This window comes from Silene latifolia, chromosome 9, assembly GCF_048544455.1.
Source record: "Silene latifolia isolate original U9 population chromosome 9, ASM4854445v1, whole genome shotgun sequence".
Taxonomy (NCBI): Eukaryota; Viridiplantae; Streptophyta; class Magnoliopsida; order Caryophyllales; family Caryophyllaceae; genus Silene; species Silene latifolia.
The window spans coordinates 186413847-186428892 of NC_133534.1; the positions used below are offsets into that span (position 1 = coordinate 186413847).

A 15046-nucleotide genomic window follows, 5' to 3' on the forward strand; every position below is an offset into this window, starting at 1 on the left:
GGCGGGATTGCCCTTGTTCTGCTTTGCAGTTTTTTTTTTTGGATTTGTCCATTTCATGACGTCGTAATGCCGAAATTTCGGCTGATGTTTTTGTTTGTTCTTTTGATTGCAGGGGAGTGCTCGGGACCTGTCGGGTCCATTGTTGAGGTTTCGGAGGATGAGGATGATCCTGGAGGAGGAGAGACGACTGTTTTTTGTTACATGCTTGGTTCTGTTTCTCCCTGGTGGCCTTTGCCCGGCCAATGATTGGGTATCGATCGTTGGTCGTTGTCTGCGGAGGTTTGGATGTTTGATGAGTGGGGTTCAATACAGGCGTGTTATTCCACGTTGTTGTCTTCGATCGTTTTCGAGTTCTGGTGATTAGGGTTCAACATCGGGGTAGCGCCCGATGTCATGGTTCCCTTTCATCCTTGAATTCTGATGATTGGGGGTCAACGTCGGGATAACATGCTGAGTTACGATTCTCGGTTGTCATGTCATCCAAAATCTGCCAGGCATCATTCTCCTTTTTGTCGTGGAGCAGGAATGTGGTGTTACCGTCATGGTAACCACCTCTGCTTCTGTTGTTACGCCTCTGTTTCTCGTGTTGCTCCTTTTCTTTTCCGATTGGAAGGATAGGGAGTGCTTAGTTCGGTAGGTGGCAGGTAGCCCCCAGTTTGTTGTCTTAGGCCTGTGTATGTATGATAAATGTCTGTACCAGATCTTGTTTGTATGGTCAATCGTTTGTATCAAACGAGTGTCGATGTATTTTGCGTGAGGCGGTTTGTATATATGTGTTTTTGGATTGTGGTTCATTTTGTGATTTTGGCTTTTTTGTGTTGTGTTTCGGAGGGTATTATAGGAACGAAGGAAAAAACTAAACCCAAGAGTATCATATATAAAAACTTAAAAAGATCAGTAAGTCTTGTTTAAGACAGGTACTATCCATCCTAAGTTTAAGACGAGTCAAATACTCCCATATGGTGGTAATAAAGAAATTTTTTTTGCCATTTTCTAGGCTACCTGACATGTGATGTGGTATGTATTTGACCCGTTTTAATTTTAAAGCGGATAGTGCCTGTTTTAAATGAGAATTTGTGTAAAATAATGGGTACTTTGTGTAATCCGACAAAGTTTGAGAATAGCACGAAAAAATTCCGTTTTTTAAATAAATAGATAAATTAAAATTAAGAATTGTATTTTATTTATTTTTGAGTAAAAAATGAGGAACATTTTGTTGGGAGTTATCAAGTAGGGGAGTAAAAGAGGGTTAACATGTGTGCAAGTGTAAAGTGTAGTGTAAAGTGTAAAGCGTGAAAGAATGTAGTCGTCCACAAAAGTGCGCTTATTTAAACCACACCTCCCTTCTCTCTTCTCTGTTTTTCTCACACAACCAACAAATTTAAAGAAGAAAGCGAGAGGATCTTTCACAAATTACAATATATATACGGAGTACTGAAAAAGTTGATTATGTTAGTAGAGAAATCCCAAATAAAGTTGAATAAATTCTGATTCTACTGCAAATATATATTACTCCTACAAAGACAACATAAATTTTAGAAAGAGAAAGAGAAAGTACACATACCATATTTAACCCAACTACATTTTTGATACTATATGGTAAATATTTAATTGAGGTTTTTCAAGTTTGAAATTTGCATTCAAGTTTAGAGAGAGAAAATACAAAATGTTTGCATCAGAAAATGGGTTGAAAGGAGATCCCAGGCTTGAAGCTATTTCTCAAGCCATCAGGGTTGTCCCTCACTTCCCTAAACCAGGTACTCTTTATCTTATTTGCTTCATTTTTCTTATTCTTAATTTTAAGGCTAATTTATGACGTCACAAGCTGGATTTGCTTTAATTTTAATTGGGTGTGTATGTGTAATTATGTAGTACACCTACAATATTATACTCTAAAACATTATTATACGGAGTAGTTGTAATAATATTTTGGGAAATAATGGCAGGTATAATGTTCCAAGATATAACAACAGTGTTGTTGGACCCCAAAATCTTCAAATATACAGTCGACATCTTTGTTGACAGATACAGAGACATGAATATCTCTCTTGTTGCTGGTATCATACTTTCATGTCTTTTTAATTGTTTTGTCTTTCTTATTTTGTTTTTCTTGCTGTTTTCTTACTTCTTTTACAGATTTGTTATATTTTCATCTGTTTTTTTACTCCTCATTTTTAGGTCACTAAATCATGCTCAAATTTCCACCTATCTACTGTTTATTTCTCTAATTTATTATACTCTCCTCGCTCCGTTTATTTGTTTACCTTTGATTAAAAAAAAGGTAAACAAATGATTTAGAGGAAGGGAGTATTACTTGTTTGTGTGTGGTTGGGAGGAAGTGAGATGGAAGGGACATGCAAATGTTGTACAAAATTTGAGCTAATGTCACAAGGATACATCCGTCTTAAGGGAGGCTAACTGCATTTTGTATATGGTTAAAGAATGAAGCTGATGGACACTATCACTTAAATGCTAATATGCCATGTTACTTGACCTAAGAATAATTATGTTTGCATAATTGGACTTTAGTGGTCAATAGTTTTACCTTACTTAGACTATGTACATCAACAATTTTCACAATATGAATGTTATGATTATTATATTAATATTTTTACCTTTTTCATTCTTCTTTCACTTCAATAACACTACTCCTAAGTTAGACACTTTATCAATAACATTCTTATAACACTTACTTTTCACTATTTCCTATACCCCACCTTTTATATTCTCTTTTATACATTAATTGAGTTGAGTTGGGTAACAAAAGTTGAGTTGAGCTAGAAAAATTGAATTGAGTTGGGTAACAAAAGTAGTGCATTGAGTTGAGCTGGGTAACAAATGATTTTTTTTTATTGAGTTGAGCTGGGTAACTTTGTGAGTTTTGATTTTGTGGAGAATTTGAGGTATTTCCAAAATACCTTTTATATTCTCTTTTATACATTAATTGAGTTGAGTTGGGTAACAAAAGTTGAGTTGAGCTAGAAAAATTGAATTGAGTTGGGTAACAAAAGTAGTGCATTGAGTTGAGCTGGGTAACAAATGATTTTTTTTTATTGAGTTGAGCTGGGTAACTTTGTGAGTTTTGATTTTGTGGAGAATTTGAGGTATTTCCAAAATTAAGGTCATTAAGATCCATAATTATTGAAATGGTTAATTTTTAAGGAGTTATATGTGGTATTTTGGTTATTATAAGCTACAGAGGAAAAATATGGATTTTTTTTGTGATCAAAAATATATCAAGATTGGTCTCTATTTATAGAGAATGAAAAATTATGACTATCTATGTAATTATTTTTTATTTTAATAAAGTTTTTTTAAAAAAAAATAGAGCCGTTATAACTTGTTGTACATTTACAATGGAAACAAATCTGCATCAATTTTGCTTTTAAAGTTGAAAAAAAAAGGTCCAATCATCTATTGACATGTGGCGTGGGGAGAGAGAAAGGGAGTGTCACAACCTTAGGTTGCTCTGCAACACAACTCAACACAATGTTGCGCAAGTAATTTGAGTTTGATTATTTAATCAATACTTTTTGGTGATTTTTTTTTGTCATTTTGTGAAAAAAATCATTGTTGTACATAGTCTTACTGAATATTTTTCCTGGTGTTAAAGGAGCCACCAACAAGGTCAGTTTTGATGTTGGCGGATATGAACTCGTATTATGAGTATCACCCCTTGAAGCTCGCTGAATATTGAGATATGGAGATACTATTGTGCTTTAGAATGTGGGAATTTGGGCCGTTTTAAAGTTTCTTTAGGCCTACATGTTGTTAATTTTGTATTATTACTTCCCTATTTTATGGCTTTGTCTCCTTTCCATCACAAAGTGTGCTTTTGCCAAAAGATAAGTACGTTACATCTGTTTTAATGGCTTTTCATTAATCTTGTTTTTTCGGCAAAAACAAATATATTTAATGGGTCCATCTAAGAGACAATCAATCCTTGATACTGCAACTAATATCTTCACTTTCAACATATAATGGCTACTGACTCAAGGACAACTTGGATTATTCAATGGATTTTATATTCACTTCTTTTTCTGTCTTGTTTTCTTTTCTTTTTTTTAAATATATATATTTCCTAAGTTAAGTTGTAAAACAACAATAACACATCCTTAATCCCAGTAAAGGGTCAGAAGATGATGAAAATGATTGTCCCATTTGTATACCCTCTTTCGGATTATAAAGATGTATTTTTCTTGGAACATTTATCCATCAAAGATTACTACGCTATGTCCATGTGTTGTATGTTTGGCCTGTGTGATGAAAATTTTGCATCTTTTTATAGTGGCATTTCGTAGCTGCTCGCTGAAAAGTGTCCACAAATCCATCTACTCGGTAGAAACCTTCACTGTTATCTTTTGAGAGTATTTAAGCTGTTACTGTTTGAGTGTTTTCTAGACAATTTCACCGATAATAAGTGCCTTGGAATCATCCCCTGGCTGTGATGTAGGATGTGTCCATCAGTATAACTGAATAAATATCATGGATCTCGAGTTTTCCCAAAAATTGTGTAGTTTATTGCAATCACTGAGGTTTAGGAGCTTTGTGTTACAATTACAAATTCTATGTTGTTAGGTATTGAGGCTCGAGGATTCTTCTTTGGTCCACCAATTGCTCTGGCCATCGGGGCAAAGTTCGTACCTTTACGTAAACCAAGGAAATTACCTGGTAAGTCCAGTAAGCAACATTATATATTATTGTCTTTGATAACCTTCGATCCATTCTAGTTTTGAATGACAAATAAGTTGTTAAACATCATCAGTAATAAGCGGAACTCGGGAATACAAATATCCCATAATTTGAGTTTCCTTACTAAAAGTATATCTGCCAAGAATATTAAAAGGAACAACAATTCTCTTAAGATTGCAGTCGTGTTGTTTTGTTGTATGAATAAGCATCATATTTATAGTATGATGACCTCTATCTAAACCTGAAAACCAATGACTATCAACTTAACAAGTAGAAGTATCTTATCACGTAATCATAACAGTTCTTATAAATTTTTGCTTAATAGGGGAAGTAATTTCGGAATCATATGACCTCGAGTACGGGTCGGACTGTCTAGAGATGCACGTTGGTGATGTACAGCCTGGGGAGCGTGCCTTGATAATCGATGATCTTGTTGCGACAGGTGGTACTCTCTGTGCAGCAATCAGGCTTCTTGGTAGGTTCTGTTTTCATTCCAGACTTAGTTACATATCGGTTTTTTCTTGCCACTGGAAAATAGTTGCTTAGAAAGGCTAACATGTTACAAAACCATTTATGGCTGATTTTGTAGAGCGAGTTGGTGCTGAAGTCGTTGAATGTGCCTGTGTAATTGGGTTGCCTGAAGTTAAGGTAATTGTGTTACTAATGCTACTTTTATTTTGGTGCGTATTTTATACTCCCTCCGTTCCGGTCAATTGATGTCCTTTGGTTTTGGCACAAAGACCAAGGAAAGTAGAGGGGACCAATTACTAAATGACAAGGGGAACAAATTGAGTGTGAATGATCAAATTGTTCATTAAGTTCATTCTTAAAATAGAAAGGACAACAATTGACTTAGACACCCCAAAATGGAATATGACAACAAATGACCGGGAGAGAGGGAGTACAACATATTGACCTCTTTCCACTAGGTTCGAAAATGGTGGGAACCAGCTTGAACTGATGATTTCTTATAATAGATGGTGTTTCCTCATGTGGTTTATGGTTCATGTATGCTACATTGCTGTTCGGCACTAAAAGATGGTTTTGCCACAATTTGGGTACATTGATTAAAAGTCGCCCTTAAACTACAACAAAAACTCTCGTCTGAGGTGGTTCTGCACTAACCTATTCTAAACCGCCCCGTTACTTAGCCAAATACGCCTGTAAAAGAGGTTGATACGGAGTAACTTATTAATAACTACCTTAGTAGTGCATTTGGGTATTAACAAATAACAAGCGGTTTTACAGTAACTTTTGTGTTAATCTGGCTTTAAGTATTTGTGGAATTACAAGTGCATACTGTTGCATACCTTCAACTGTGAGGATGATGAGATCTCAATGAATTTTTTTGGGTCTCAATGATGAAAATTATCCAATTAGTTGGCCCGCGATGTGATTATAGCAGTTTTGAACGGTTATGTAAAGAGTCAAAATCAGAATGTCAGACTTAGTTATCCTTGGCCTAAGGATGTGTTCGAATTATCCAGAATAAAGAGTACGATGCATGGTCTGATTACTCGTTATCTTTTGGCCATCTGCATGTTTCAGGGTAAGTTTAAGATGAGCAGTAAGGCGCTTTATGTTCTCGTGGAACCAAGACTTGATGACTGCTGTTTAAGGTAGATACAAAAACTTTCATATAAATGTTGTGAATTTCCATCCCACGATTATGCTCCAAAGTTGCCAAAATACCATTCCTCCATGTAAGATCTTTTCATAGTTATGAACTACAGATCTGAAAACAATCTGTACCTATTTCTTGTCTCTTTCTCTCGTACTCCGTAGATCAATTAATGTTACACAAATATTGCTGCCTGTTAACGTACACTAACAAACTCATAAGAGACCATTAGTATGCATGCAAATAATATGGACTACCAGGGTAAATTTTAACTACTGAACGACAGTTTAATCATTTTGTCTCGGATCTGCAGGTCAAACCCAAATGAGAAACAGAGTTTAGACGTGAATCGGAGAGAAAGTAATGATTTAGCACTGTCAGTTTGATCAAATTACAAGAGACCTCCAAAACCAAACTCCTCTGTTAATCCAATTGGATACGATAAATGGAGAAACGGGTTTGTAGGCAATTGGATCCCCAAGGCCTTGCCTAATGGGAAGCGCGGGTTCTTTCAATATAGACTTTAGCTTATTCAATTCATGCTGCTTATTTGTTCCATATTGACTGTAGTAATAATTTCAACAAGAGTTTAGTCCCCTTAAAACTGTCAGAGATCTGTCAGTTTAATGGTAGCTAATAAGCCTTTGAATATTTCAACAATGTCAGTTCTCCATTTTTAAAATTGTCTAATTTGCACCGTACTATTGCAGAACTTAAATTACTACTCCGTAATACATTGGATATTTAGAGGTTGAAATTGAGAAATGTAATTGAAGAAGACCTTAACACCAAAAAAGAACATTGTATTCTTGAATGAAAACTTCAATCAACGGCGCAACGAGTCTTCACATTTGACAACAATAATTACCAACCAGTGAGCCATTTCTGTATATTTCATTTTACTACTGTGTACATAACCAAGAGTAGGAAACAACCAGCTTCATTTGATGAAAAATTCTTGTGTCTGAAGATTAATCAATCTGATGGGGAGGAAAAGAACACAATCATCTCAAAATTTGTGTCTCAGTCTTTGAGTTCCTCTCATAATCTCATTCTATTCAAATCGTTCCTTGAAGTTAAAGAGGTTCCGTAATAAAATAAAATAAAAATTAAAAAAAAAAAAAAAAAAAAAGATAGTTAATACATCATCAACCAATCAAGTGGAACTAATTCCAAAAGACTAGTATCTCATGTAACCTGTCGAAATTACATGTAAAAAGGCTATTATCAACAATATCTAAGGAAAATTGTTGGTGCTACACAAAGAAGTGAAAAATGTACACAGCTTTATGACCAGTATGTCAAGTTTCTAAAAGATGTTTTAATACAGTTTCAATTGAGAGAGTATCCTTACCACCTTCAATGCTAGAATTCTGGATTTGAAGAGCGGATCCAATAAAAAGATTTACTTGCTTCCTCAATTTAGCGTTACTCGTAAATAAATCTCTCAATAAAAGCCTCAACTCACCATCTATCTTCTTCAAGTCGTCCACGTTTTCAGTTAATGTTGTATCCACCTTGGGAATCAAATGTTGAGTCTGCAAGATTAAATTTAACTCAAAATTAGTACTGTTAGGAACTAGGAAGTGAATATCATGAGACAATACTTGAGAGCAAAGGAGGCAATTTCAACAGGAAAAAAAAAAGTACCTCTTCCAGAAGACGACCTATTTGCTTGTCAGATTCAGTCAAGAGATCAAAAATCGCAGATATCGAGGAAGAATCATAAGTAACATTATTCTGTACAAACTTAATATTAGTCTCCTGGAGCTGACTCTGAAGAGTTTGACAATCATGCAACAGCTTGCTCCTTGCAGCCAAGGCATCCCCACTTCGCTCCATTTCTTGTTGCAAAAGTTGCTGAAAATGAAAGACACATCTCAGTGAAGTTAAAATGACGAAACAAAGTAAAATCTCTAAGACTCTAACATAAGCTGGGGTCCATTCGAAAAGAAGACAAACATGTGGATAAGGTATCATCGCAAATTAAAATACGAGCTTTGGAAAACCATCTTAGACAAGCTCGGCGACACTAGATGAATTAACATGAATGAGAATGTTTTAAAATATTATTTTCATTTCTCGAAATAAGTAGTTTATTCACACGTAAAAAGCCAGCGCGTTATAAACGAATTACAGCACCAGAAAAGAACTACATAGTTTTTGCTCTTTTTTCTCGACAAGTAGGCGTAAAAGCCAGTGAGTTATAACCAAATTACAAAGCATCAAAACGAACTACACATAGTACAGTCTGCAAGAAACTAGCACTAAAAGGTAGTTTATGTTTAAAAGATATATAACCTAGGTTTACTACATACTATTCTAGTCAAAACTCAAAAGTAGTTGTTGAAGAAAAGCCTCAAGGCATACATTGTTTGGATAGACAACTCCACACTACAGCTAACTCAAATGGCAACATTTTTATGAAGAGAAGTCAAGAATAGTCGAATTTCTATCAATTGTATCAATAAAGAACGAATAACATGCAGGCAACCTAGCATGCTGCTGAGTAACCAGAATTAGAACATTGATTAAAAGTGGTCTCAAACTGGTCACACTAAGCAGTAATAGCCAAGCGGGTCACACTAACCCATCCAAATAATAACCCCACCCCACACCTTGAAAACGAAATCAACTCACATATTTTTGTCCATTAGATTTCTGAGTTTCTGGTGAGACGTATAACCTATGACAGCTCTACTTAAGTTGACAGTGAATGTATTGGCGATGTGGATGGGGGTAATGGTGTTCAGCAGTTATTAAGGTCTTTATATCCAAGTGAATAGATAAATGATGCTCTTAGTGATCCACTTGATGATGACGGTGGTGGTCCTCTTTAAAATGACAGTGGCGGACTGGTGATTGCCTGTTCAGTGAACGGACGAACTTGACAAGAAAGAGAATCACTTTGAAGGGAGACTGAGGAAGGAGAGTATATGCTATGAGAGAATATATGTAAATTGATAAGACTTAAACCTTCGCACTATGTGAATAAGTTGTAAAAGATGATTTACTGTTACTATGTGAGACACATATTCTACTCGTATATTAGGACTTTATCTCTGAAAGATTCAAGCATGATTTAATATCTTTATGCCATGAGAGGGTGGTTTCAGTAACATGAATTCTTCACAAAACTTAAGAGCTCATAACTTCTCACTTCAAGATTCATCTAAAGTTAGTTTACACCACTTGATCAAATTTTGGACTCCATTGTTTGTCCAACTTGAATTAACTAATTTATAGATAACATGTCTAATATAGCGTACTAGTCATGAATGCTAAAACATTAACCTAGTCCTGCCTACGTGGGTAGGACGAAGAATTATGCAATCTTATCCATGTATTGAAAAGACAGTGCGTGGAGAACGGCATCGACCGATACCCACTTCACAAGTTCACAATATATTTGGACAGTCATTTTGTTTTATCCCATATTCCACATGTTAACAAGGGATATGGAGGAAAATAAACATGAAGAAGACGGCAAAATAAAAAATATCTACGAACTCATATTGAAACAGAAGAAATAACTCATCATCTTACTACAAAAGAAGCATGGAACTCACCTCCATATCAGATTTTTCCGTTAATGATTTGTCGAGCTTCTGCATTAGTTCATTCTGAGACTTTCTCAGAGTTTTAACCTCTTTGACAAGAGCTTTAATGTCTGACTTAGATTTCACCTCCAGCTCTTCATGTTGCTTAAGCAAGATATTAAGCTCATCTTTAGTTGCTTCCAGCTCACGCAAGAGGTCATTCTTCTCAGGGAAAGCAGATGACTTCAGGTTCATTGAGTCAGATGCGAACTTGCCATCCTGTCAAAGTTATCAGTAAAATATTGCATCAAGAAATCAAGTAAAAATAAATATCCTTGTAGAAAGGTCAGAAAATATGAAAAATGAACCTCTTGAGACTTCAACTTCAATTCCAATTCTAGCGACTTTCTGCGCAGTTCCTCCATATCCCACTGCATTTTTGTGATTCTCTCCTTTTCAAGTGAAAGAGCTTGCTGAAGTGTTTCCTTATTCTTCTCTTTAGTGCTTTCAAGTTCGACTTCCAAATCCTTGACCTGTAGAAAACAGAAGGATGGGTGTTCGTCACGAAAAATCAATTTGGTGTATGAGATAAATTAAAGGTAGGAAAAGAGTCCTGCGAATCTCAATAGCATAATCAGTGGCAGGGTATGAAGGGGTGGGTTTCGGAGGTACACAACCTTACCCCAGTGTTAAACACATGTGGGTCAATAATTGCGTCAAATACTTGTTCGCACAGCCAGTTAGGTGACCACTTTGCTACTTTAACACTACTAGCATAACATTAAAAAATACCTTGGTAGTAAGGTATTCTTTGACAGCTACTTCTTGATCAAGTCTTGAAATTAAATCCTCCATATCTGTTTTTGCAGTCACTAATCTTCGCTGCATGCTGGTAAGAATCCTATCCAGCTTTGGCTGCTGATCTCTCGGGAGAGCTATATGAAACTGCACTTCTGGGCTACCAGGACTCCCCATGGTTCTTGCACTAGCATCAAGAGATGTTTCACCAACCAAGTTAACGGCCCACAAATTTGACATTTCACTGCCTTTATGAGAACTTAAATCACTTCCTATACTCTCATTTGAAGGTTTACGAGTATGATGGACGACTACCTTTCCACGCTCTGATTCGAACAAGCTTTCAACCTTATCAACTGGTAAAACTGACTTTGAAGCACTCCCATTATCGGTTATTTGTTTATTTGTCCCCTTGTACTTTTTGAAGGCTTCCAATTGATCCATGATACTCTCTCCCATTAACAACCCTTCGTCAATATTAGACATGCTATATTGAACCAACTTATCGATAGAATCTGGTAGTTCTTCATCCAGACTCAACCCTTCTAGACCAACTTCAGAGCTATCATCCCTTCCAAAACTCGGACTTCCAAGTTCAGATGTCTCATAGGCAGTGTCACTACCATAATCCACACTGCCATAATCTGATGCAACTGATGAACTACCAGCAAGGGCGGTTAATATGTGACCTGAAGATGTACTGCTCAAAGAAGAAGGTTTCACTTCCGAGGGTTGCTGATCTGCTTCTTCATATGCTGACAATGATAACCAATAATATAGGTCCAGTATAAGAAAAAAAGCAATAGAGTACAATAACAACAGTACCCTAATACCTCCTACTTGCGGGATAGGGGTGGGGGTGGGGGTGAGGATTGGACGTATGCAACCTTACTGTCTTACCCTGTGCTAAAAACACAGGGAGGCAGTTTCCGTATCACCCATGATGAATGAGACGCACAAAATTAAATAGCAGTCTGATGTCCACAAATGCTAGAGTTTACTAAATACCAATTTGGACAAACATAATTAAGAGAAGCAGTTGGTTGCAGTACAAAATAATGAAACATGGTTAACAAATTACTCACAGGTCCTTGCCGCGGCTTCAAGTTCAAGAAAAGATGCCACAGCCATACTCCTAGATATATTAATGTCTGAAAGAAGCTTTGACATCCAATCTTCCAGAGAACACCTTCGCTGCAATCAGAGAGCAACTACGATAAAATAATTAAAATGCAACAATGTCAACCATAAGAAAGAACCAAAAAGATATTGGAAAAAAAAGCTACACCAAGTCAACCCAGTAAGGCTCACTGGTTTCAACTCTCAACTTCAAGGATTCATGCAGTTCAACAGAGTGACTAGTTAGAGGCTTAAAGCACAAACCTCTTCCAAGAGTGTCCTACTCTTCATACGTAAAAGTCCCTTAGGAGGAGCAGAAGGGAGACTCTTCTTAGGAAAGGCCTTTTTAAGCTGCAAATGTAGAAAACCAGAATAAGATGCATACGATAAAGGCATAGCATTCTTCAAGTAGACTACTTCGTCACTGTTAAGTTTTTTTAAGTATTTTTAACGTCAATCACATTAAAATAGTAACTGATGACAGTAAAATAATTTAGATAATTTGCTTACATCGGAAAATAGCTTAAGAAAGTCATTAAATCTTCGTAATACTCCACGTATAGTTGTAACTCCAGCAGGAGATTGAATACCCACTTGGACCCTGTAAAACTATATACGCGAAAGAATAAAATTCAGCAGAGGGATCATATTATACATTCACAAGTGGACTTGACCAGAAATAGCCTTCCAAATCAATGATTTAATTTTCTAAGTACAGAAATACAATATTCCATCTCATAATTCGAGGTCTCTCGTTTACTCTTCTCTCGTTACTCCAAGGAATCGTTTACCATTATAATAATAATCTATAAAACGTAACGCAGGGAGCTGAACAAGAAGAGTAAACGAGAGGAGCAGTGGAAGGAGGAGAAGAAAGTTTGTCTCCATTTGCTTCTTATCATGAATTGTTTATAAAGTTATAGTGAATAGCATACAAGCCATAACTAGGGAATCATGGTTGTTCAGTTAAGTCTAAAACAGTCAAGAAGAGGACATAATTAACAGGAAAAAAAATACATCAAACCCTCAGAAAAAAAAAACATTGGAGGACATTCGATTTCCATACCACTACTGGATCCGAAGCACTTGATCTTGATCTTGGAAGTGCAACCCAAGAAGGAATAGTAACACAGTAACTCCATCCACTGCGAGGATCATGCGGCCATATAGTATCTCGACCATTCTACATGCAAAGAAATATGTCAGCAAGCACTACATAGTACATATAAATACCCCTAGAAGATATAAATTTTGATGATTCTTAGAGTAAATCAACGCCTTTGCAACCCAGCTATGTTTGAGATGGTGACGAATACTGGAAATCTATTCTATGTGTAGTTTCCACTATATTTTAGTGAGACAGAGAGTGAAAAATGAGCAGCAACTATTAACTTATTCACTGAAATTTCAAGCCTGAGACACAACAAAACAATCACATTATTAGCATCATTGGGGTCATGTCCTCAATCGATCAACACTATCCCTCGAACATCCCTGCCTTATACCCCACTCATCCAATCAAAATCAAATGCTCCAAGCCTCCAACCAATCAACATATTTGACATAAACATAAGCTCAATAAACAGATATAAGACGAAAACCAACCAAACAAATCATCTAATTTATCCCATTATAATCAGATCAGTGAGCTCAGATAGCACATTGGTCAACAATCCAAAAGAAAAAGTCTTTCCACAAAAACTGATCAAGTTTGCGAACTCCGATTAGCACATTGGTCAACAACCAACTATATAACAATTACTACCATTCAACTAATCCAACCACTGATACAATCTTTCCACAAAATTGATCAACATAATCAGCTCAATTACCACATTACTGAAAAAACCAACTAAAACTACCATCACATCTATCCAAATTACCAAAAAAAAAGCATTCAAATTAATAAAATTGGAACTGCAAAACCACCAAATGTAGAGGATAAAATGAAGTACCAATTTTTTAGGAGGAGGGCTCCAATCCATGCCCAAGGGAAGAGGTGAGGTCCCATCATGCCTATGCTTAGGAGGACTTCTTCCCCTGATCATCTGATCTCAAACCCTCCTATTTTTTTAGGGTTCTTGAGTGAAAAAAGTGATCAAATTAAAAGGGGGGATCCTAATTGAGTTGAAATTAATGAAAAATCAGTCAAAACCTTTTCAATTCATAAGATTTGTGAGTGATCGGATCAATTGAAAGAGATGTGGATGATTTTTTTTCTGGGCTTGAGTTGGTCAAGTATGCTTGTTGTTTAATGTGGTAGTGTAGTGTTTCTATGAACAGTTGATCAAAACAATTTAAGAAAGGAAAGTGATTTGAAGCAAACAATATTCGATGATAAGCTATTGAATTGAAGAAGACGTGATTTCGGGGTTTGCTAATTAAACCAAAATCAAACTAGGATGACTCACACAATAAGTGATTTGTAACATCTACAATATGATTTATTTATTATTATTATTATTATTATTACTAGTTTTCAACCCGTGCAAAATTGCACGGGTATATTTTTAGAACATTGATATAATGATTAACTAGTTTGGATGCCCGTGCGTTGCAACGGGGTAATTAACTTAGTAACAAAAAATGGTTATAAGGTCTTAATATTTACATCTTATGTCTAATCATTTATTTAGATATGATCAAAAGTCAAAGCATCTTATTTAAGAGACACAAAAGATGTTGTACCTAAATTTCAAGGGTGCCTCATATTTATAATCATAAGACTACCATATCTTATGTTAATTTTTCGATGTGAGACAATTCTATTATTTTTATATAATCCTACATTATTTTTCAATATAATGTGGTACATATAACATACTAAGAAGTACACAATTTTATATATGTACAAATTATGTGAAATCTTTTTGCTAATGATATCATTTTTACCACGAATCAAATTATGTTATTTTTGTTGTGAAATAAAGACAAGAGATTGTAGAGAGAAAGTTAGAGAGAATGGAGGGAGATAAAACTGTATTCTTATTCTATTATGAAGGGTATATATATACAATACAATGGGACATAGTTTCCATAATACAATATATTCTAGAGTATTCTAAGATATGGACATCCATATAATATTACTGTGTAATATTTCATAACACTCCCCCTTGGATGTCCATCGCTGAAGAAGATGCCTCGTTAAAAACCTTACTAGAAAAACCCTATGGGAAAAACGCTAGAAAGGAAAATAGTACAATAATCTTCAAACACGCATAATAATAGCCGCCTCGTTAAAACCTTTCCATGGAAAACCCAGTGGGGCAAAACC

General features: G+C 35.6%; 2 protein-coding genes across 2 annotated transcripts; one reads left to right on the plus strand and one right to left on the minus strand.

Annotated features, from left to right (window-relative positions):
- Positions 1-1302: 1302 nt before the first annotated feature.
- LOC141600285 (adenine phosphoribosyltransferase 5-like) lies at positions 1303-7017 on the plus strand. Its single transcript, XM_074420482.1, has 7 exons — positions 1303-1757; positions 1947-2057; positions 4579-4671; positions 5018-5167; positions 5282-5340; positions 6241-6311; positions 6627-7017. The coding sequence occupies exons 1-7, from the start codon at positions 1667-1669 to the stop codon at positions 6697-6699; spliced, it is 648 nt and encodes a 215-aa protein (XP_074276583.1). The 5' UTR covers positions 1303-1666; the 3' UTR covers positions 6700-7017.
- Positions 7018-7454: 437 nt separating this feature from the next.
- Positions 7455-14196, minus strand: LOC141600284 (PX domain-containing protein EREL2-like). Its single transcript, XM_074420481.1, has 10 exons — positions 13725-14196; positions 12836-12952; positions 12280-12378; positions 12034-12120; positions 11736-11844; positions 10645-11405; positions 10221-10385; positions 9883-10131; positions 7964-8173; positions 7455-7851 (listed from the first exon to the last, which is right to left on the minus strand). The coding sequence occupies exons 1-10, from the start codon at positions 13815-13817 to the stop codon at positions 7615-7617; spliced, it is 2127 nt and encodes a 708-aa protein (XP_074276582.1). The 5' UTR covers positions 13818-14196; the 3' UTR covers positions 7455-7614.
- Positions 14197-15046: the final 850 nt, after the last annotated feature.

Bases quoted from the DNA above. Each gene is read 5' to 3' on its own strand.
- LOC141600285 (XM_074420482.1), top strand. From the start codon at position 1,667: ATGTTTGCATCAGAAAATGGGTTGAAAGGAGATCCCAGGCTTGAAGCT. The intron at 1,758-1,946 runs GTACTCTTTATC...AAATAATGGCAG, and splicing joins CCCTCACTTCCCTAAACCAG to GTATAATGTTCCAAGATATA. The intron at 2,058-4,578 runs GTATCATACTTT...CTATGTTGTTAG, and splicing joins GAATATCTCTCTTGTTGCTG to GTATTGAGGCTCGAGGATTC.
- LOC141600284 (XM_074420481.1), bottom strand. From the start codon at position 13,817: ATGATCAGGGGAAGAAGTCCTCCTAAGCATAGGCATGATGGGACCTCA. The intron at 12,953-13,724 runs GTACTTCATTTT...CTTTGCATGTAG, and splicing joins GCCCTCCTCCTAAAAAATTG to AATGGTCGAGATACTATATG. The intron at 10,386-10,644 runs GTATTTTTTAAT...TGTTTTCTACAG, and splicing joins AAGAATACCTTACTACCAAG to GTCAAGGATTTGGAAGTCGA.